Source organism: Zalophus californianus, chromosome 14, assembly GCF_009762305.2.
Source record: "Zalophus californianus isolate mZalCal1 chromosome 14, mZalCal1.pri.v2, whole genome shotgun sequence".
NCBI lineage: Eukaryota > Metazoa > Chordata > Mammalia > Carnivora > Otariidae > Zalophus > Zalophus californianus.
In genome coordinates this window covers 30,695,036-30,718,960 of record NC_045608.1, presented here as the reverse complement: position 1 = coordinate 30,718,960, position 23,925 = coordinate 30,695,036, and the positions used below count along the sequence as shown (strand labels likewise).

The 23,925-nt window shown below is 37.2% G+C and overlaps 1 protein-coding gene across 15 annotated transcripts in view; it reads left to right on the top strand.

Moving 5' to 3' along the window:
* The window catches only part of LOC113912299 (nucleoporin SEH1), a 175,844-nt gene that overhangs the window by 56,515 nt on the left and 95,404 nt on the right, over window positions 1-23,925 (top strand). For 11 of the 15 annotated variants that reach the window (XR_003516796.2, XR_003516797.1, XM_027575268.2 and 8 more), the window contains 4 exons: window positions 2,879-2,999; window positions 14,925-15,070; window positions 16,193-16,331; window positions 17,132-17,265. Coding sequence is in view for 11 of the 15 variants with exons in the window: in XM_027575268.2 (XP_027431069.2) it covers window positions 2,879-2,999; window positions 14,925-15,070; window positions 16,193-16,331; window positions 17,132-17,265 (540 nt within the window). In the remaining 4 variants the exon portion in view is untranslated. Of the gene's footprint in view, window positions 1-2,878; window positions 3,000-14,924; window positions 15,071-16,192; window positions 16,332-17,131; window positions 17,266-23,925 lie in introns of those variants that run through there. The other 4 variants (XR_003516798.1, XR_003516799.1, XM_027575271.2 and 1 more) reach the window with 4 other exon arrangements.

Sequence of the window (23,925 nt, the reverse complement as noted above, 5' to 3'; positions counted from 1 at the left end):
AGCAGGGGGAGCCGCAGGCAGAGGGAGAAGCAGGTTCCCCGCTGAGCAGGGAGCCCCACGCGGGACTTGATCCCATTACCCTGGGATCATGACCCTGAGCCCAAGGCACACGCTTAACTGACTGAGCCACCCAGGCACCCCCTTTGTTTTGTTTATTGTATCTTGAGTGCCTGGCACATAGTTGGCACTCAGTAATTGAATAATCAGGAGGCTGTCTTCACTGTAGGCAACCTAAGCCTACATTCTTAACTTTCGTGACCAAAAAAGAAGACTGTGAACTTTCTTTGAGGGTAAATTAAAAAAAAAAAAAAAAAAAAAGAGACAACAACTCTAATGAGCTCACTTGGGTCATATGTTCTCCCATGTAAATCACTGTGCCGAGGGGGTAGATTGGAATAAAATACTGTTTGTTGAGCCTGAACTTAGGTCCACTTCTGTGTGTGTGTGTGTGTGTGTGTGTGTGTGTGTGTGTGTGTGTGTGTGTGTGTGTGTGTGTGTGTGTGTGTATACATCAGTGTACATATATATGTCCAGAGAGGAATGCAGCTGATAGCCCCACCAAGTCCACATGATGTAAAAAGAGATGGACTCCTCAAAAGAAGGGGGGCTTAGCAGACCAACAGGTCATGTTCAACATAAACATTTAATAGGGATTTCAGGCCTGGAGTCTGGTATTTATAAAATATAAACAAAAAGGTCTAAAGAATTATTTCAGGTTGGCAATCTGTAGCTTATTTGCCTGTCTCTGTAAAGTTTTTTTGGAACACAGTGATGCCCATTTGTTTCTGTTTTGTTCAGGGCTGCTTTGTGCTACAGTAGCCGAGTTGAGAAGTTGTGACAGAAACTAAGGCTGACAAAACCTGAAATATTTTGCTAGCTGACTCTTTACAGAAAATGTTTGTCGACCCCTGCTCTATACACTTGCTCCTTGTATATAACTACTAACAACTTTCAAATTTGAGAAATGCTTTTAAAGGAAGTTCAAGTGTAGTCAAATTGAAATTTAGAAAGCATGATTTCTTGAACAAGAAGACATGGTTTCTAAAGAGAAAGGACATAACTTTTCTTCATGGTAGGAAATTTATTTTTTTAGAATGGCTGAAGAAAATATTAGAAATTATTAATAGTAAGAGAGAAACCATAAAACTGGAAAGCAGCAAAACAAGTATAGGAACATGAGATACTAATAAAAAGGAGATGACAAAGTAAGAAAGGAAAAGAAATACGTTAGGAAATGTAGACCAGAGGGAGCTACTACTTCAGTTGACGTGTGTGTGTGTGTGTGTGTGTGTGTGTGTCTGGGGGCGAGGGGAGTGGTGAGAATAAGCTCTTTTTAATTTATTTGATTAATTTTTTAAAAGATTTTTTATTTTTTAAGTAATCTCTACACCCAACATGGGGCTAAAACTCACAATCCTGGGATCAAGAGCTGCATGCTTCACTGAGCCAGCCAGGCATCCCAGCTTTCTTACTTTTATTTTTATTTATTTATTTTTATCTATCAATCTATTTATTTATTTATTAAAGATTTTATTTATTTGATAGAGAGTTAGCGAAAGAGGAAACAGAAGCAGGGGGAGTGGGAGAGGGAAAAGTAGGCTTCCTGCTGAGCAGAGAGCCCAATGCAGGGCTCAATCCCAGGACCCTAGAATCATGACCTGAGCTGAAGGCAGACACTTAACGACTGAGCCACCCAGGCACCTCTCTTTCTTATTTTTAATTAAAGTATAGTTGATATTACAATGTTCTCTTTAGTTTCAGGTATACAACAAAGCAGTTAACAACTTTAAACATTATTATTTTTTTTAAGATTTTATTTATTTGTCAGAGAGATAGAGAGCACGCACACACAAGCAGGGGGAGCAGCAAAGAGAGAAGCATGCTTCCTGCTAAGCTGGGAGCCTGATGTGGCTCCCGATCTCAGGACCCAGGGGTCATGACCTGAGCCGAAGGCAGTCACTTAACCAACTGAGCCACCCAGGTGCCCAACTACTGTATACATTATAAATGCTCTCCACCAGAAGTGTAGTTACCCTCTGTCACCATGCAAAGTTATTACAATATTACTGACTGTATTCTCTATGTAGTACTTTTCATCCCTGTGACTTACATATTTTATAACTGGGATTTTGTACCTCTCATTCATCTATTTCACCCATCGTTTCACTCTCTCCCCTCCAGGAACCACCACTTTTTTCTCGGATGTGTTTGAGTCTATTTCTGTTTTTTTGTTCATTTGTTTTTTTTGTTTCCACACCTTTAGATCTTTATGAGCATGGTTCAGCACTGTTCTCTACAAGTATGCAATTGTATGGAGAGCCCTTGTTTTTATCTTAAAAATTGTGTATTTTGCAATCTAATTTTAAAGATGGTATTGTCTGATATATACTAAGATTTTGAAATAAAGTTGACATGTAGAAGGCAACGTTACCTTTTATTCTGGGCCTTGAATGCCCTTAACATACTGCTGTGTGCTGTTAGGATTATATTGTCCCTGGGTTGAGAAGCAGAAAAATCAGCGATTTCAATGTAGATTGCAGAGTCCAACTTGACTGTTATCTTCACTTCCTACCCCAAGCCTTGTATTGTTCAAATTCAGTTGGGTATTAGTGTACTAACTATATTACTAGGTCTTCTGAGCTTGTGCGTTCAATTTGAGATGTTAAATTTTAACAATGTCTCAAGTGGGTGGGTCAGGGGAGGAAAGTGGAATGGGGGCAGGAAGAAAGTTATTGATACACATAAAACAGCTAGACCTTCATTGCCTAAATTGTGAATTACAAATACTGATCACATTGGTGGTCTTTTTTGCAACCTTGTAGTGTGGTCTTCAAAGTAGTGAGTTTGCTTCTGTGACTTGGCATTTTATTTCTTACAGATTATTATTCCTCTTGCTCGAAAACATTTTGAAGACAAGAATCCACACAATGACTTAAGCCACACTAGTTTATTAGAAAATGAGAAACTTACATCACTGACAAGCTTGGAGGATTCTTCTGGTACTGTAAAGTGACTTGTGTTTTCCTAGTCTCCAAGTCTTTCTACTTCTTTGTTTCAGTAGTTACTATGCCAGCTTTTTGTTTGTCTTCTGTACCTCCTCCCTACCAGCACTCACATGGCACTTCTGTTGAGTGATGGAATTTTTGAAAACTTATTTATTATGAATCCTGATATGATTATGCTCATCCCTCAGTTTATTATCATTAGGGTACAGAATATAAAGCTCTATGTCAAGAAATTGGGGGGATAATGAAATATTTAGTCTCTCCTCTCTGAAAGTTCTGCCAAGTGAGAGAAGAGATGCACAGCTAACCCTCTGACTACCTTAAGTATACCTCAACAGTACAAATTGTGCAGGAATCATAGGAGGATGACAAATTAGTTCTGATTGAGGAAAGTATCTGTGAAGCTTTCTTAAAAGGGGATGCAGTTTTTCCTTTTTTATGAAAAGACCCATGATAGGCCTTAACATAGATTTAGAAAGAGAATTGTATTTCAGGAAGCAGGACAGCTTCTGTAAAGGCGCTATGGTGGGGGCATTTTAGACCATGTTTGGAGAATAGTTAAACTTGCGGTTTTGTGTGGCAGGTTTACAGCACCTGTAGGAAGCTATTTTGGGAAATAAACTCAGGCAAATAGGAAGGGACCAAATTAATTGTAGCTTTGAAGGCCAGGCTGATGAGCTGAGTGGGATAAATAATTATAAATTCATGATAGGTTTTGCTGCCAAAGTGTTTAGATATTTTTGGATTATAGAATTGTGAATAAGGAATCATTGAATTCATACAGACCTTTGTTTTAGTAGGCTAGGTTTTTTAAGGCTCTTAATGCTGATTGCAAAATTATCCTCTTGAAAAGGCAGTGACAAGTTATAATACCATTACTAGTGATTGAGAGTTATAGTTTTACCCTGGCCTTGCTGGGCTGGGTGTTAGAACATTAAAAACCACTGGTACTATTTTGCTTATTTACAGCTTTTTGGTTTGATGAAAGTTGAATAATTTTTATTCCTATCTATTGGTAGTCAACTTTGCTATATATTTTTTTCCTTAGTTGCTTCTTTCTCAAGATCAGATATTGTTTGAAGTTTCACTTTATACTTAATCATTAGTTCACCTAGAATTTGTTTTTACTTCTCCTGTGACAGGCTTATCTGTCCCTTTTTGATAGTTGCCCATTGGCACACCATTTTCTGTCTTGCTTTTTTAAAAGATTTTTATTTTTTTGTTAGAGAGAGAAAGAGTGTGTGCACAAGCAGGGGAAGTGGCAGGCAGAGGGAGAAGCAGGCTCTCAACTGAGCGGGGAACCTGACGTGGGACTTGATCCCAGGACCCTGGGATCATGACCTGAGCCGAAGGCAGACACTTAACTGACTGAGCCACCCAGGTGTCCCAGCACACCATTTTCTGAATAATTGTGGCGCCTGGGTGGCCTTTTTCCCACCGATCTTTGATGCCACTGATCTTTGATGCCACATTTATTCCAACTTTTGCCATATGCCAGAATTTTTTTCTGTGCTATTCTCTCAAGGAAGATTAAATATTTAGTTTGTATTAGAAGGTTCACAATGATTTATAGTTGAAATTATAAATAGTATTTTTATTACAGATGTTAAAACAAAATCACATGGACTATTGACCCATGTGTTTTTATCAACCTTTTTTAAAAATTTTAATTACAGTATAGTTAACATACAGTGTTATATTAGTTTCAGGTGTACAATATAGTGATGTACCAGTTTTGTACATTACTCAGTGTTTATCATGTTAAGTGTACTCTGGTTCACATATTTCACCAGTTCCCCACCAACTTCCCCTTAGGTAACCATCAGTTTGTACTCTAGTTAAAAGTCGGTTTCTAGGTTTATCTCTCTTTCTCTCTCTCTCTTCCCCCCCACTTTGGTTGTTTGTTTTATTTCCTAAAATCCACATGAGTGAAATCATATAGTATTTGTATTTCTCTGACTTATTTTGCTTAGCATAATACTTTCTAGCTCCATCCAAGTTGTTGCAAATGGCAAGATTTTATTTTCTTTAAAAAATTTTTTTTAAACGTTTTTATTATTTATTTATTTGAGAGAGAAAGAGAGGACAAGTTGGGGGCGGCGGTGCAGACATAGAGGCAGACTCCTGCTGAGCAGGGAGCCTGAGATTATGACTTGAGCTGAAGGCAGATCCTTAACCAACTGAGCCACCCAGGTGCTCCAAGATTTTATTCTCTTTTATGGCTAATATTCCCCTATGTGTGTGTTTGTGTGTGTACCACATCTTATTTATCCATTCACCTGTTGACACTTGGGCTGCCTCCATAGTTAGGCTGTTCTAAATAATGAGGCAATAAACATAGGGGTGCATGTAGACTTTGAATTAGTGTTTTCTGTTTTTTTTTTTTTTTGGATTGGGTTAAATTTATTTTCCCTCTTTAAAATTTCTAAAAATTTTTTTTTAAGATTTTTATTTTTATTTATTTGACAGAGACACAGCGAGAGAGGGGACACAAGCAGGGGGAGTGGGAGAAGGAGAAGCAGGCTTCCCGCTGAGCAGGGAGCCCGACATGGGGCTCGATCCCAGGACCCTGGGATCGACCTGAGCCGAAGGCAGACCCTTAATGACTGAGCCACCCAGGCGCCCCTAAAATTTCTAAAATTTTTTAAGTTTAAATTCAATTAATTAACATGTAGTGTATAATTAGTTTCAGAGGTAGAGTTCAGTGATTCATCAATTGTATATAATACCCAGCGCTCATTACATCACATGCCCTCCTTAATGTCCATCACCCAATTACCCCTTCCCCACCCCCCTCAGCAGCCCGGTTTGTTTCCTATGATTAAGTCTCTTATGGTTTGTCTCTCTCTCTGATTTTGTCTTGTTTTATTTTTTCCTCCCTTCCACTAGGCTCCTCTGTTTTGATTCTTAAATTCCATATATGAGTGAGATCATATGATAATTGTCCTTCTCTGACTTATTTCAACTCAGCATAATACCCTCTAGTTCCATCCATGTCATTGCAAATGGCGATATTTCTTTTTTTGATGGCTGAGTAATATTCCATTGTGTATATATACCACATCTTCTTTATCCATTCATTTGTTGATGGACATCTGGGCTCTTTCCATAGTTTGGCTATTGTGGACATGCCATAAACATTGGGGTGCACGTGCCCCTTCGGATCACTACATTTGTGATCACTAGTAGTGCAATTGCTGGGTTGTAGAGTAGCTATTTTCAACTTTTTGAGGAACCTCCATACTGTTCTGCAGAGTGGCTGCACCAGCTTGCATTCCCACCAACAGTGTAAAATTCCCCTTTCTCCGCATCCTCGCCAACATCTGTCGTTTCCTGACTTGTTAATTTTAACCATCCAACTGCTGTGAGGTGGTATCTCAATTTGATTTTGGTTGTATTTCCCTGATGCCAGGTGATGTGCAGCATTTTTTTAAACTTTTCATGTGCCTGTTGGCCATTTATACGTCGTCTTTGGAGAATTTCTGTTCATGTCTTCTGCCCACTTCTTGATTGTATTATTTGTTCTTTGGGTGTTGAGTTTGATAAGTTCTTTATAGATTTTGGATACTAGCCCTCTATCTGATATGTCATTTGCAAATATCTTCTCACATTCTGTCGGTTGTCTTCGTTTTGTCAGCTGTTTCCTTTGCTGTGCAAAACTTTTTGTCTTGATGAAGTCCCAATAGTTCATTTTTGCCTTTGTTTCCCTTGCCTTTGGAGATGTGTCTAGCAAGCAGTTGCCGTGGCCGAGGTCACAGAGGTTGCTGCCTGTGTTCTCCTCTAGGTTTTCGATGGATGCCTATCTCACGTTTAGGTCTTTCATCCATTTTGAGTCTGTTTTTGTATATGGTGAAATGAAATGGTCCACTTTCATTCTTCTGCATGTGGCTGTCCAATTTTCCCAACACTGTTTGTTGAAGAGACTGTCATTTTTCCACTGGATGTTCTTTCCTGCTTTGTCAAAGATTAGTTGACGATAGAGTTTTAAGGGTCCATTTCTGAGTTCTCTGTTCTGTTCCACTGTTCTTTGTGTCTGTTTTTGTGCCAGTACCATACTGTCTTGATGATCACAGCTTTGTAATAGAGCTGGAAGTCCGGAATTGTGATGCTACCAGCTTTGGTTCTCTGTTTCAACATTCCTTTGGCTATTCGGGGTCTTTTCTGGCTCCATACAACTTTTAGGATTATTTGTTCCATTTCTGTGATAAAAGTTGATGGTATGTTGATAGGGATTGCATTAAATGTGTAGATTGCTTGAGGTAGCATAGACATTTTAACAGTATTTGTTCTTCCAATCCATGAGCATGGAACGTTTTTCCATTTCTTTGTGTCTTCCTCAGTTTCTTTCATGAGTATTCTGCAGTTTTCTGAGTACAGGTTCTTTGCCTCTTTGGTTAGGATTATTTCTAGGTATCTTACGGTTTTGGGTGCAGTTTCTGTTTCTTCTGTCTCATTGTTAATGTATAAATGTGCAACTGATTTCTGTGCATTGATTTTATGTGCTGCCACTTTCCTGAATTCCTGTATGAGTTCTAGCAGTTTTGGGGTGGAGTCTTTTGGGTTTTCTACATAAAGTATCATATCATCTGCAAAGAATGAGAGTTTGACTTCTTTGCTGCTTCAGATGCCTTTTATTTCTTTTTGTTGTCTGATTTCCGAAGCTAGGCCTTCTAGTACTACGTTGAACAGCAGTGGTGATAGAGGACATCCTTGCCATGTTCCAGACCTCCGGGGAAAAGCTGCCAGCTTTTCCCCATTGGGAATGATATTCACTGTGGGCTTTTCATATATGGCTTTTATGATATTGAGGTATATTTCTCTATCCCTACACTGTAAAGAGTTTTAATCAAGAAAGGATGCTGTACTTTGTCAAATGCTTTTTTCTGCATCTGGGAGGATAATATGGGTTTTTTTTTGTCCTTTTATTAATGTGATATATCACAGTGAATGATTTGCAGATGTTGAACCACCCTTGCAGCCCAGGAATAAATGCCTCTTGGTCATGGTGAATAATCCTTTCGATGTACTGTTGGATCCTATTGACCAATATCTTGGTGAGAATTTTTGCATCCATGTTCATCAGGGATATTGATCTGTAATTCTCCTTTTTAGTAGTGTCTTTGTCTGGCTTTGGGATCAAGGTAATGCTGACCTCATAAAATGAGTTTGGAAGTTTTCCTTCCATTTCTGTTTTTTGAAACAGCTTCAGAAGAATAAGTATTAATTCTTCTTTAAATGTTTGGTAGAATTCCCCTGGGAAGCCATCTGGCCTTGAGCTCTTGTTTGTTGGGAGATTTTTGATTACTGCTTCAGTTTCCTTGCTGGGTCTGTTCAGGTTTTCTATTTCTTCCTGGTTCAGTTTTGGTAGTTTGTAGAAAGTGGTCACTTTTCTATTTATAGAATTGAAGCAGGTCTTTTCTTAGATCTCCACTTGAGTTCACAGGTGTTCAGAATGATTTGATAGCTGTCTAGCTGAATTCCTGGGACCAGACAAAGCTAAGGTCTCCTACTCCTCTGCCATCTTGTATTCTCTGTTTGTATTTTTTAGATAAATACCCAATAGTGTAATTACTGGATTGGATGATAGTTGTATTCTTAATTTTTTGAGGAACGTCCATACTGTTTTCCACAGTGGCTGTGCTAGTTACATTCCCACCAACAGTGTAGGAAGGTTCTTTTCTTTCCATATCCTTGCCCACTCTTGTTGTTTTCTCAAGGTTTTGATTTTAGCCATTCTGTCAGGTATGAGGTGATATCTAATTGTGGTTTTGATTAAATGCAACGTGACAGTGATTGATGTTGAGCATCTTTTCATATGTCTGTTAGCCATCTGTATGTTGTCTTTGCAGAAATGTATGTGCATGTCTTTTGCCCATTTTTAAAAATTGGATTATTTGGTTTTTTGGTGTTATATTAGTTCTTCATATATTTTGTTGATTGTTTCCTTTGCTGTTCAGAAGCTTTTTATTCTGATGTAGTCCCAGTAGTTTATTTTTGTTTTTATTTCCTTTGCCTCAGGAGACATAGCTATAAAAATGTTTTGGCTAGTTTCAGAGAAATTACTGCCTGTGCTGTTTTCTAGGAGTTTTATGGTTTCAGGTCTCACATTTAGGTCTTAAATCCATTTTGAGTTTATTTTTGTGTTTGGTCTAAGAAAGTGGTTCAGTGTCATTCTTTTGTATGTTGCTGTCCAGTTTTCCTAACACCATGGCTCTTTTCCCATTGCATATTCTTGCCTTGTTTGTTGAAGATTAATTGACCATAAATTGTGAGTTTGTTTCTGGGCTTTCTATTCTGTTCTCTTGATCTGAGTGTTTATTTTTGTGCCAGTACCATATTGTTTTGATTACTACAGCTTTGTTTTATATCTTGAAATCTGGGGTTGTTGTACCTCTGGTTTTGTTATCTTTTTCAAGATTGCTTTGGCTATTGGGGGATTTTTGTGGTTCCTTACAAACTTTAGGATAGTTTGTTCTAGCTCTGTGAAAAATACTGTTGGTATTTTGATAGGGATTGCATTAAGTCTATAGATTGCTTATTGTTGTATGCACATTTTAACAATATTTGTTCTTCCAGTCTGTGAGCATGGATATCTTTCCATTTGTTTGTGTTTTCAATTTTTCATCAGTGTTTTAGAGTTTTCAAATTACAGGTTGTTCACCTCCTTAGCTACGTTTATTCCCAGGTATTTTATTATTTTTGCTGCAATTGTAAATGGGATTTTTAACTTCTCTTTATGCTATTCATTATTAATTTATAGAAATCGATTTTGTATCCTGTAGCCTTACTGAATTTATTTATCAGTTCTAGTAGTTTTTTGGTAGAATCTTTAGGGTAGTCTATATATGGTATCATGTCATCTGCAAATAGTGAAAGTTTTACTTCTTCCTTACCAATTTGGGTTCCTTTTATTTCTTTTTGTTGTCTGATTGCAGTGGCTAGAACTTTTAGTACTGTGTTGAATAAAAGTGGTGAAGAGTGGACATTTTATCTTGTTCCTGACCTTAGGGGTCAGGACCTAGCTTTCATCAGTTTTCCCCCATTGAGTGTGATGTTTGCTGTGGGCTTTTCAGATATGACCTTTATTATGTTAAGGTATGTTCCCTCCAAACCTACTTTGTGGAGGGTTTTTATCGTGAATGGACGCTGTAGTTTGTCAAATGCTTTTTCTGCATCTATTGGAATGTTCATATGGTTTTTATCCTTTCTCTCATTAATGTGATGTATCATGTTGATTGATTTGCAAATATCAACCCACCCTTGCATCACAGGAATAAACCTCACTTGATTGTGACAAGTTGTTCTTTTTAATCTGTTGTTAGATTTGGTTTGCTAATATTTTGTTGAGGATTTTTGCATCTCTGTTCAACAGAGATACTGGCCTGTAGTTCTTTTTTTAATAGTGTTTTTATCTGATTTTGGTATCAGGGTAATGATAGAATGTATTTGGAAGCTTTCTTTCCTCTTTTAGTTTTTGGAAGAGTTTGAGAAGAATAGATACTAACTTTCCTTTAAATGTTTTGTAGAATTCACCTGTGAAGCCATCTGGTCCTAGACTTTGGTTGTGTGTTTTTGATTACTGATTAAATTTCTTTGATGGTGGGGCACCTGTGTGGCTCAGTCAGTTGGGCGTCTGCCTTCAGCTTGGGTCGTGATCCTGGGGTCCTGGGGTCGAGTCCTGCGTCAGGCTCCTTGCTCGGCAAGGAGTCTGCTTCTCCCTCTTCCTCTGCCCCTCCTCTCTCTCTCAAATAAATAAATAAAATCTTAAAAAAAAGTAAAATAAATTTCTTTGCTGGTAATCAGTGTGTTCAGTTTTCCTATTTTTCCCTGATTCACTTTTGGGATGTTACATGTTTCTATGAATTTATCCATTTCTTCTAGGTTGTCCCAATTTGTTATCATATAATTTTTCATAATATTATAATCCTTTGTATTTCTTTGGTGTCAGTTGTTATTTCTCTTCTTCCATTCCTGATTTTGTTTGAGTTCTCTCTCTCTCTCTTAAATGAGTACTGCTAAAAATCTATCAATTTTGTTATCTTTTCAAAGAAACAGCTTCTGGTTTCATTGATCTGTTCTGTTGTTTTTTAGTTTCTATTTCATTTATTTCTACTCTAATCTTTATTATTTCCTTCCTTCTACTGTTGTTGGGTTTTGTTTGTTTTTTCTAGCTCCTTTATTTGTAAGGTTAGATTGTTTGAGATTTTTCTTGGCTTCTTGAGATAGGTCTGTATTGTTACAAACTTTCGTCTTAGAACAGCTTTTGCTGCATCCCAAAGATTTTGGACTGTTGTATTTTCATTTTCATTTGTTTATGTATTGTTTGATTTCCTCTTTGATTTCTTGTTGACCCATTTATTGCTTAGTATCATGTTATTTAATGTCCATGTATTTGTGTTCTTTCCAGATAGTTTCTTGTGTTTGATTTCTGGTTTCATAGTGTTGTGCTAAGAAAAGATGCATGGTGTGACTTGAGTCTTTTTGAATTTGGTGAGACTTGTTTTGTGGTCTACTTTGTAATCTATTCTGGAGAATATTTCTTGTGCGCTTGTGAAGTATTCTGCTGTTTTAGGATGGAATGCTCCGAATATATCTATTAGATCCATCTGGTCCAGCGTGTCATTCAAAGTCACTGTTTCTTTGTTGATTTTCTGTTTGGATGATCTGTCCATTGCTGTAAGTGTGGTGTTAAAGCCCTATATTGTTACCGTGTTACTGTTGTTTACATTTTGCATATTTGTTACCCGTTGCTTAATGTATTTGGGTGCTCCCATGGTGGGTGCATATATATTTATAATTGCTATATCTTGTTGGATTGTCCCCTTTATGTTTATGTAGTGTCCTTCTTTGTTTCTTGTTACCTTCTTTGTTTTATAGTCTATTTTGTCCAATATAAATATTGCTTCCCTGGCTTTCTTTTCACTTCCTTTTGCATGATAAATGCTTCTTTCCTTCAATTTCGATCTGCATGGTTCTTTAGGTCTGAAATGAGTCTCTTATAGTCAGCTTATAGATGGGTCTTGCTTTTTCATCCACTCAGTCACCATGTGTCTTTTGATCGGAGTGTTTAGTCCATTTACATTCAAAGTAATTATTGCTAAGTATGTACTTACTACCATTTTGTTACTTGTTTTATGTCTGTTTATGTAGTTCTGTTTTTTTCTTCTCTTTCTCTTCTCTCAGGGTTTGGTGGCATTCTTTAGTGATGTACTTGGATTCCTTTCTCTTTATTATTTCCTTATCTATTACTGATTTTTGATTTGTGGTGATCATTAGGTTTGTATATAACATCTTCTGCATATAGCAGTCTATTAATTTGATGGTCGCTTAAGTTTCAACCCATTCTTTACTTCTCTCCCCTCCACGTTTTAGGTATATGTATGTTTTAGGTATGTGTCATGCTTAACATCCTTTTATTTTGTGAATCCCTTGATTAATTCTTATACACTTATTTTTACTGCCTTTGTGCTTCCTACCTTTCGTACTCCTACTTAACGTCTTTCCAGTTAAAGAATTGCCTTTTAACATTTCTTGTAGGGCTGGTTTAATGGTCTTGAAGTCCTTTAAGTTTTGTTTGTCTGTGAAACTCTCTTTCTCTTTATTCTGAATGATAGCCTTGCTGGATAGAGTATTCTTGACTGCATGTTTTTTCCTTTCAGCCAATTGAATATTTCATGCCAGTCCCTCTGGCCTGCAAAATTCTGCAAAATCCGCTGATAACTTTATGGGGATTCCCTTGCATGTAACTGTTTTCTTTTCTCTTGCTGCTTTTATTTATTTTTATTTTTATCTATTTAAGGCATGGAGCCCAACGTGGGGCTTAAATTAACGACCCTGAGATCAAGACCTGAGCTGAGATCAAGAGTCAGATACTTAACTGACTGAGCCACACAGTCGCCCCAGCTCTCTTGCTGCCTTTAGAATTCTCTATCTCTATTTTTTGCCATTTTAATTGCTATGTGTCTTGGTGTGGACCTTCTTGGGTTGATTTTTGTTGGGGACTCTCTGTGCCTTCAGGATCTGGATTTCTGTTTCCTTCTCCAGATTCAGGATGTTTTCAGCTGTTGTGTCTTCAGATAAGTTTTCTGCCCCCTTTTCTCTGTTTTCTCCTTCTGGGATCCCTATAATGTGAATATTATTACATTTGATGGTGTCACTGAGTTCTCTAAGTCTATTTTCACTTTTTTATTATTATTGTTTCTCTCTTAATGTTCAGCTTGAATGTCTTCCATTATTTTGTCTTCCAGGTTGCTAATCCATTCCTGTGCTTTATCTAGTCTATTTAGTTCATCTATTCCATGTATTTTTAATTTTAGTTATGAAATGGTTCAACTTTTTTTATGTTTTTGTTTTCTATTTCCTTTTTAAGGGTTTCATTGATGTCCTCTACTTTTTTCTCTAGTCAGTGCATATCTTTATGACCATTACTTTAAATTCTCTATAGGAATATTACTTATCTTTGGTCTATTGCTTTGATTTTTGTCCTGTTCTTTCATCTGGGACATATTCCTCTGTCTTTATTTTGTCTAACTCTCTGTGTCTGTTTCTATATGGTTCGACAGTCAGCTACATCTCCTGCTCTTGAAAGTGGCTGCCTTATGAAGAAAAGGTCCTGTAGTGCCCCCCAGTGCAGTTTCCCCTGTTTACCAGAACCTGGTGCTTAAGGGGTATCTCCTGTGTGTGTTGCGTGTGCCCTGCTATTGTGGCTGAGCCGCTTTTGCCTTCAGTGCAGTCACTTGGAGTTTCTTTTGTCTGTTATGGGCAGGGTTTGGTCCCTGTGTTGTAATGGGCCACTCTGGGGCTGCCTTGGGCTTGAGATGAGTTCAGACCAGGTGTTTCCAGAGCTGTGGTAGCACCAAACTGCAAGGTGCTTTCTCTGTGTTGTCCCCTGGGAAGCTTTCATTGGTGGGTGGGGCCTGCAGTCAGATTAGCTCTCTGTCTTCAGCCTTCTCCTGGGACCACAGTCTTGATATGTATGTGGTTATCTTTCTTTCTCCCTGGGGCAGAAGTCATTTTGGAGTGGTGCTGGCCCTTGTCAGGGCTGCTTGCACACTGCCAGGCTTGTGGCACTACTTTGGATGTGCTCTGGCCAAGAGCATATTGGAAGGGGTGTAGCTGCAGGAGAGTGTGGGGCAGGGTGCACTGTTAGCAAGTTACCTAGTGAGTGTCTTAGCTCCACTGGTCCCCGCAGGTGTTTGTGTATCTAGGCTGGGGAGTAGGGAAGGGAAATAGTGCCTACCAGCTCCTTTGTTCCTGAAGTCTCCCAAAGATCCCTACTTCTCCAGCATATGCACCAAAATTAGTCAACAAATCTGCATACCATAGGTGGTTTTCAGACTGTTGCTTCTATGTTGTATCTCTGCAGGGCTGTTTGTTGTGCTTTTTAAAGGCAGGGACTCCATTTCCTTTTGCCCTCTTGGCTCTGCCAGAGCCAAACCCACTGATTCTTAAAGTTCCAGGTGGTATGCCCCAGTGACTGAAAGAACTTGTGAAATTTGACTCCTGTGTTTTTCAAAGCCAAATGTCTTGGGGGTTTGTCTTCCCCATGCCTAGGGTGCCTGGTGTGAGGGTCTGTTTCTCTCCCCTCTCTGCACCCTTGGAATCCCTCCCTTTTGAAGACTATCCCATGGGTTCATTTAGCTCCTGACTGTGTCTCTGCCCTTCCTATCCTCTTTGATGTGGCCTCTTCTCTACATTTAGCTGTGGAGTGTTTGCTCTGCCAGTCTTTGGATCCTTTTCTGGGTTATTCACACTTACGTGGGTGTTATCTAGTTGTATCCATATAATGAGGTGAGCTTAGGGACCTCCTACTCTGCCTTCTTCCTCAGAAGTCTTTATCAACCCTTTTGATTAAATATTATCGTTCAGTCAGTACTTTAAAATGTTTCCTTTTTCTTTTTCTTACCATTTTACCAGTAGATGATGATATTGATGATGAAGAGTTTTATGATGAACATTTGGAGGCTTACTTTGAGCAACTGGCTATTCCAGGAATGATATATGAAGACCTAGAACAGGAACATCCAGAAAAAGATTTTAAATTACCCACAAGTGATCCATGTCAGGTATGTTCCAATCTTACGGTTTTTCAGAAATTTGACTTTAGAAAACTATTACTGGTCTCATTAGATATTACCATAAAACATATGCTTTTGGTTTTTTTGGTCTCTGTTTTTCCAGATAGAAAGTGATGAGAAATACCTTGTCCATCCTTTCTTGCTGCTTCTTACTTTTCCTTCCTCTGCAGAAAAATTGAAGAATATCACAGTGAACATGTGTATGCCCCTCATCCAAATTAACCAATTGTTAACATTTGGCCATCTTTATGTTTTCTTTGTTCTTCCATGAATACTTTTTTCCTGTATCATTTAAGAGGAATTTGCAGATATTTTGACATGTCACCCTAATACTTTGACATTTTTTCCTGCAAATAAAGATATTTTCCTGCATAATCTCACTTCTGTTATCTAACTTTGATACAGTAATGTAAATGAATATACAGTCCATATTCACATTTATCCAGTTGTCTCCAAAATGTCCTTCACTTTCATTGTTTTTGATCTAGGATTTAATCAAGGATTACAGTTGCTTCTGGTTGTCCTATCTCTTTAGTATTTCACTTTGGAGTAGTTCTTCCATGTCATTAAAGTTTTTGTAAAATGACCCATAAGCTGGTTATATCTGATTGCTTTTTTCCCCTCCTGATCAAAGATTTTGGCAAGAATTCAAAGTAAGCATGTATATCATGAACAGGTTAAGATTGAACATAAGTATGATATATGCTTCTTGTATCACATCAGGAGATGTAGAAGTCTGTTGGTCCCACTATTGGTGATGTTGTGTTTGATAATCTTGGTTAATGTGTTGTTGGCTAGATGTCTCCTAGTGTAGGTGCCTTTCTTTTCTCCTTTGTTATCAATAAGTAATCTGGGGAATGAGGCATTGAGGCCATGTTAACTTCTTATTCCCCAAGAACCTTTCACAAACTGAATTTAGTATCATTGCTGAGGCCTCCTAGAAACAACTATTCCTCTGGTGATTATAATGGTGATGTTTCCAATTCCTTCTACATTAATTACCTGGCATCCTTCTGTCAAGAAGTCATTCTCTGCTTCTCATGTTTTTCCCCTAAAAATATTTGGTTTTAATTTAAAAAAATTAATACAGCTAAGATATTTTTTCAACAGGCAAATGAAAATGATAGCTATAAATCTCAATCAGAAAATAACAGCTCTTTGATTTCCCATGGCTCACACTCTTCAGGAAATTCTGAAACAACCCACAAAGAGTCTGAAGTAGGCCATGTTGTTTGTCTGCCTGGGACCAGTAAGTGTTGAAATATGACTCCATTGTTTTTTTTTTTTTAAGATTTTATTTTATTTTTTATTATGTTAACTACCATACAGTACATTATTAGTTTTTGATGTAGTGTTCAGTGATTCATTAGTTGCGTGTAACACCCAGTGCTCATCACAACACTTGCCCTCTTAATACCATTGTTCTTAAATTCTATATGACTTTGCCTTTTTTCCAAAGATTCATTTCTTTGGTATAATGTAACCTGTGTTAACTGTTGAATTCTTTCAAATTTTTAAACAATCTAAAAGTTTTCAAAAGAATACATTAGTATTATTAGAAATACTGCGGTGGGTATTGCTTGCATTTCTTATTACAAATGAGTGTGTTTTATTCAGACATTTGAAAATTAAAAATGAATTCTTTGTGTGGTCGCAGTTTGTCACATTTCCTGTTGTCTCTTACTGATGGTTACTTTTTCTTGTATGCAAATTGCTGTATTTGTCATATGATTGTTAATTAACTACGTTTACATAAAATAATTTGAATAGCAAGAAGCAGTTTTGGGGCGCCTGGGTGGCTCATTCGGTTTAGCATCTGCCTTTGGCTCAGGTCATGATCCCAAGGTCCTGGGATCAAGTCCCACATCGGGCTCCCTGCTTAGCGGGGAGCCTGCTTCTCCCTCTTCTCCCTGCCTGTGCTCTCTCTCGCTATCTCTGTCTCTCTCTTTTCAAATAAATACAATAAATAAAAAATCTTTAAAAAAAAAGTAGTTATTAGATTACTGAGACTTTGACATTGCTCTTTTAATTTTTTTTCTTGTATTTCAGGCAATTTTGTAGATACTGGAGATAATAGAAGGCATATAGATGGTGTATTATCATGTTCTTCTAGTACTCAGAGAATTGAACAAGAGAAAGAAAGGGCAGACAGTTTGAAGGGTATTGTCCCACATCATGGCAGAGTAAGTTTATATGCATTTTCTTCAAATTTTCTATGAAAAGGATAAAAAGCCTTTTGAATGATACCAGTTTTTTTTTCATAGTAACAACTGCTGATTTCTGGAAAATATAGAAAAAATATTAAAAAGTTTCCCTACTGATAATGTTTTATGTGTGTGTTGGTATGTATCTTTGAGATCACTAAGATTATATTAAAAATATAATTACATACGTTTTCTTAAATTTAAATATTTTTGACTTGCATTTAGATCATTCATTTGAAAAATTCTTCAGCTTGGTAACAGAACATTAAATAAAAAAGCAAACTGTTGATCTTTAACCTTGCTCAAGCGTGTTTGTTTTCCATTCGTTGTTTTCTGTTTGTTAATAGTAACCCATTACTCCTACACTTGAAACTTGGTAGTCATTTCTGACTCTTACCAATTCTTTGTCGCCTTTTTAAAAGTAATGTATGCCTCAGGGTTGTATGATGATTTTTAATTTAGAGGGAATGTGTGTGTTGGTATATACAGAGACAGTTACTTATCTTCATAGTAATCCTTTTTGATTAAGGCAGTAAGTGATGATGGGATTGTCATTTTAAAGGCAATGAAGCTCAGAAAACCTAATTTCTCTCAGTGTGTTCTCAGGACTGTGTCTTAGGTTTCCTCTTTATTTCCTTTACCACTACTCAAGTTGAAGATGCTTACTACCTCATGTCTGATTTATTGTGCCATTCCGTTATATTTGTCAACAACAGGTTAATTTTGTTACAATGGCTTTTAATGTATATAATACATAAAATACTTTCTATGCCTCAGTGTTTCAAATTAATAATCCTTAAAATGCTTTATAATCTGGCCCCATATTAATCTGTTTTTCTCTTGTATGTTTCTTCTACAAATTCCTGTTCCTACTTTGTTTTCTTCCTTTCTTCCCTAATCCAGATTTTGATCATCTTTCCAATCTTTCATGAAGTCCTTGGTTACTTTTCAGTAACTCTAGACTGCATTTATTTTTCTGAATTCTCAGTACAGTGGTTGTATTCTACAGTATAGTACTTTTCTTATATATAGGAATATTTTACTTATCCAAAAGTTGCTTAGTCAGCAGCTTCAAGAATTTCTTACTCATCCAAAGAACCAGTTATGCACGAATAGAGTACAGAGCCCCTTGCCTCAGGTAACCAGAACAAGTGTTCAGAGTTGATGGGTTTTTCCTTCTAAGATAGTACTATGGATGCTTGGTCATATGTATAGTCATCTGAGTTATAATTACGTATAGTCATGGAGTTATAATATATCTAGTTAATAGTCCAGCTCTCAGCTGATTAGAGATAGCCAATGAGAAAAGGGAGACAGCATCTATTAATCTTGATTTTTGTCAAAATGTGATATTTGATAAATTTTATAAATCTGTCTATTCATGGCCATTTAATTTTAGGCTAAGGACTTTATTCTGTTATAATAATTATTTTTCTAATTAGTAATTATTTGTCATTAAAAAACAATAGTTTTAATATTGTTGAATCTCACAAATTCCTTGGCATCTTGGTCAGGTGATTTTAAAAAGAATCATTGGTAACATCTTGGTGATAGGTACGGTGCTTGGTATTGTAGGTTATACAAAGATAATCTTCCCTCGTGAAACATGGTAGGAAAATAAAAGAAATACTTGGATAACTATAAAATAAGGCAGAATCCTGGTTATTGAATCTCATCATACTTATTGAAGGAAGTCCCCAAGTTCTGACTGAGTTACGTTCTAAAAGTTTTTTGGAGTTTTGAAGTCTTTCTAAGTAAAACCATAGTTTCTGATGATTCATTTCCAGTCCATTTTCTAAAACAGGATGTAATCATAAGAGGGCCAGGTTCTAGAGGAGCATTCAGGCCCTATAAATGTAAAGTCCTGAAGCCTGCAGCTGTGGTTGAAGGAGGGCATTGAGTGTGGAGGGATGGTGAGAGTGGCCTTTGGCTGCTGAGGTTCCAGTGTGGAATGAGCACTTGCATTAAAGCTTTGTTGCTTAGATGGGGGGAGATTCCTACCTGTGGGTCAACCATAAAGTATGTTACATTATTCCATGAGATGTCTTCTTTTTCCCATATCATAAGGTCATATGGTTTGTGTTACCATGAGGTGACAATTTTCTGTCCTCTTTTTGGCAAGATTAGCAGCCCATTTTCCTTAATGACATCTAAGGAACTCAGCATAGAAACTACTACTTTTGAGTTCCCAAAATTTAACTACTAATCGCCTACTATTAACTAGAAGCCTTACTGATAACATAAGGAGTGATAAATATTTTGTATGTTGTATATGTCATATACTATATTTTTACAGTAAAGTAAGCTAAAGAATAAATTAAGGAAATCATAAGAGAAATACATTAGTATTATTAGAAATACTGTAGCTTGTATTGCTTGCATTGCTTATTACAGCCGTAATTTCTTTCCCTTTTTCTCTTCTGTGTTTTGCAGAAAGTGGTGTTGGTCCACAATGTGTTGATGATATTCCACAGGTTCCTTAGACTCTGTTCATTTTTCTGAAGCTTTGTAATTTCAATTGTCCTATTTTCAAGTTTGCTGTATCTTTATCCTGCTTGTGTACATCTGTTTTCAAACCCCTCTAGTGAATTTTTCACTTCAGTTATTGTACCTTTCAGTTCCAGAATTTCTGTTTGGCTCTTTTTAAAACTTACCTCTTTATTGTTACACATATTGTGCATTGATCATTTTCTTGCTTGTCCATATCTTCCTTTAGCTTTTTGAGCATCTTTAAGACAGTTATTTTCAAAGTCTTTGTCTAGTAAATCTGATACACAGGTTTCCTCATGTACATTCACTGTTGATTTATTTTTTTCCTTTGAATGGATCACGCTTTCTTGTTTCTTTGTATGCCTTGTGATTTTTTGTTGCATACTGGACATTTGAATCTTATGTGATAACTCTGGAAATTACATTCTCCCTTTTCTCTAGGGTTTGCTCTTTGTTTTATTTTTATAGAGTATGTCTGTGCAGGGATGTGCATAGGGTGAAAGTTAAGGTTTTACAGGTCCTTTCTGAGCCTGTGTTTTTTTCCTGGGCATGTATAGCAGCTCTCTTAATTTTCTCTATACATGGTTGTTTTTGAATATTTAAAGAAATAGGTACGACTCCTTTCAATATGGTGGAGATCATTTTAGCTGGTGGGGGTTGAATTACTGGTGACCAGCCTCTGTGCCTGCAGGTCTGCAGTCAGAAGACAGGAACCTGGTAATTCGAGACAAAATCCTTACTGCTTCTCTGGCTCTAGCAAAGCATACTAAAAATAGGGGTTGCCCTCCACAGAGTTGACCGCTTAACTGACTGAGCCACCCAGGCTCCCCATATGATCACTTTTATTTTTCTGTACTAGATGTATCAATTCCAGAAAAGATAAGTCAAAGTGTCCAATTTTAATTGAATTTTTACCAAATTATTTTTGCACCTCCGATTTTTTCTTTATGTACTTCTCTGCTATGTGTACTGCATATAAGATTATAGATTTATAACCTCACTAATTATTAGTAATACTGCCCTTCTTTTTTATCCTATTCAGTGCTTGTAACCTTAAATTCTTCTTTGTCTGTTAGTATTGATACCCTTGCTTTTTCTGTATTTTGTGTATACTTGTTATCTTCTTTTCCATCCCATTTACATTTTTCTTTATCATTTGTTTACAGGGTTTCTAATAAATAGCATGTAGCTAGGTTTTACTTTTTTTTTAAGATTTTATTTATTTGAGATTGTGTGCATGTGTGTGCAAGTGGTGGCAAGGGGCTGGGGGTGTGTGGGAGGAGCAGAGGGGGAGGGAGAGGGACAAACGGACTACGCTGAGTGTGGAGCCTGATGTGGGGCTCAGTCTCATGACCCTGAGATCTTGACCTGTGCTGAAATCGAGTTGGATACTCAGACTGAGCCACCCAGCTACCCCTAGGTTTTACTTTTTGATGTAATTTGGTAGTCTGTTTTTTGATTAACTAGTTAATCCTTTAATACTTAGTGTAATGATTAATATTCTTGATTTTATTTTTATATTTCCTTCATTTGATATTTACTTTACATGGTTTTTATCATTTTCAAAATTTTTATTGTACTGTTTATCCCTGCTCTCCCCTTCCTTCCCTCCCGTTTTTCCTCCTTAAGCATTTGGAATTTTTTTGATTTTTTTCATTAATATAAGATATACATTTTTCATATTTTAACACTTCTGAAATCAATATGTGTCTTATAGTTACTGATATGTCATAGTTTAGTGTTCTCTGTCTTAGTGGTACATACAATAATGGCAAATCTTAAAATCAATGGTTAGAGTCTATGAGGGATACTGTTTTTTCATTATTTGGAGGGCATTTTTTCTCTTCCTTAAATCATTCTCAGCCATATTTTTCAGCCATTATTTGAGATGACATCAGCATGTTCCCACCAGGGCATTTTGATTGCCTCTTTGTTTCTTTTAGATGCCAGTAAGATGGGACTTTCAAATAATTTCCTTATCTCCTTTTGACACCCCACCTCCTAAGAGAACTTTGGGTTGCTTTTACTTTTTCCTTTCTCCTCACATTTCCTAACTCAAGTTTTCCTGGGAGAGTTATATTCTCAAAATATAAACAAAAACCTATTTTGTGTTTAGGTTTAAAAACTGTCAAAGCAGCTGCATTTGTCTTTGTATTATTTATTATTAGATCACAGCAAGAGAGCGGCTCTGCTGTGGAGGGAACCCCAAATCAGAAGTAGGTCATCTACCAAACCTGGTTTAGTACCGGGTTTCCCACCAACAGTGCATGTTTGTACGTTTGACAGGATGGTTGCTGAGGCCCCATGTCGCTGCCTATCATTCAGCCTGGGCGGGATTCTGACATGGGAGGCTTTCAGTCATAATTCCACAGATGCTAGCTTTGCCTCATTGCTTCCTCAGCCAAGCACATAAAGGGTTCAGATGCATTTCATCAGATAGTGCAGTGTTTCTGGAGACTATCACCTGGCTGCATTCTTTATTCAAGACACTAGTTTCCAACATTCTGACATTTCTTTTTTTCTTCATTTTTAAATTGAAGTATAATAGACATACAAGATTATATTGATTTCACGTGTACAACATAGTGGTTTGGCAATTATATATGTCATGATATGCTTACCTTGATAAGTGTGGTTACCGTCTGTCACCATACAAAGTTATTATGGTATCATTGACTGTAGTCCCTGTATAGTACTTCTTATCCCTGTGACTTATTTTACAACTGGAAGTCTGTACCTCTTAAGGCCCTTCACCTGTTTTACCCATCATCCCTTTACCCTCTTCCCCTCTGACAACTACCAGTTTGTTCTCTGTACTTGAGTCTGTGTCTGTTTTGCTCATTTGTTTTGTTTTTTAGATTCCACAAAGAAGTGAAATCATACTTGTTTTTTTTTTTTGACTTATTTTACTTAGCACAGTGCCCTCTAGGTCCATCTATATCGTCACAAATGGCAGAATCTTTTCTACAGCTGAGTAATATATATGTGTGTGTGTGTGTGTGTGTGTGTGTGTGTACACCACATCTTCATTATCCATTCATCTATCGATGGACACTTGAGTTGCTTCCATATCTTGGCTATTGTAAATAATGCTGCAATAAACCTGGAGGGTGCATATATCTTTTTGAATTAGTATTTTCATTTTTTTTTTTTTTTATAAATACCCAGCAGTAGGATGACTGGATCATACGGTTTTCTGTTTTTGATTTTTTTTTTTAAAGATTTTATTTATTTATCTGACAGAGCACACAGGCAGGCAGAGCTGTAGGCTAAGCGAGAAGCAGGTTTCCCACTGAGTGGAGAGCCTGACGTGGGGCTTGATCCCAGGACCCTGGGATCATGACCTGAGCCAAAGGCAGACGCTTAACTGACTGAGCCACCCAGGCACCCCTGTTTTTGATTTTTGAGGAACTTTCATATTATTTCCCATAGGACCTGCACCAATTTACATTCCCATCCAACAGTGCACAGACATTCCCTTTCTTCCACATCCTCACCAACACTTGTTTCTTGTGTTTTTTATTTTAGCCATTCTGACGGGTATGAGGTGATGTCTCATTGTGGTTTTGATTTGCATTTCCCTGATGATGATTGATGTTGAACATCTTTTCCTGTGTCTGTTGGCCATCTGTAGGTCTTCTTTGGAGAAATGTCTGTTCATGTCTTCTTCCCGTTTTTTATTTTTATTTTTATTTTTTTAAAGATTTTATTTATTTATTTGAGAGAGAGAGAATGAGAGATAGAGAGCACGAGAGGGAAGAGGGTCAGAGGGAGAAGCAGACTCCCTGCCGAGCAGGGAGCCCGATGTGGGACTCGATCCCGGGACTCCAGGATCATGACCTGAGCTAGAGGCAGTCACTCAACCAACTGAGCCACCCAGGCGCCCTTCTTCCCATTTTTTAATTGGATTGTTTGAGATTTTTTTTACTGTTGAGTTTTATGAGTTCTTTATATATTTTGGATATTAACCCCTTATTGGATATATGGCTTATTTATACCTTCACTTATTCAGTAGATTCCTTTTTCATTTTGTTGATGGTTTCCTTCACTGTGCAAAAGCAATTTAGGGTCATGTAGTCCCCATTGTTTACCTTTGTTTTTGTTTCCTTTGAGGAGACTAAGGCTGAAGTCTAAGAGATTATGGCTTAT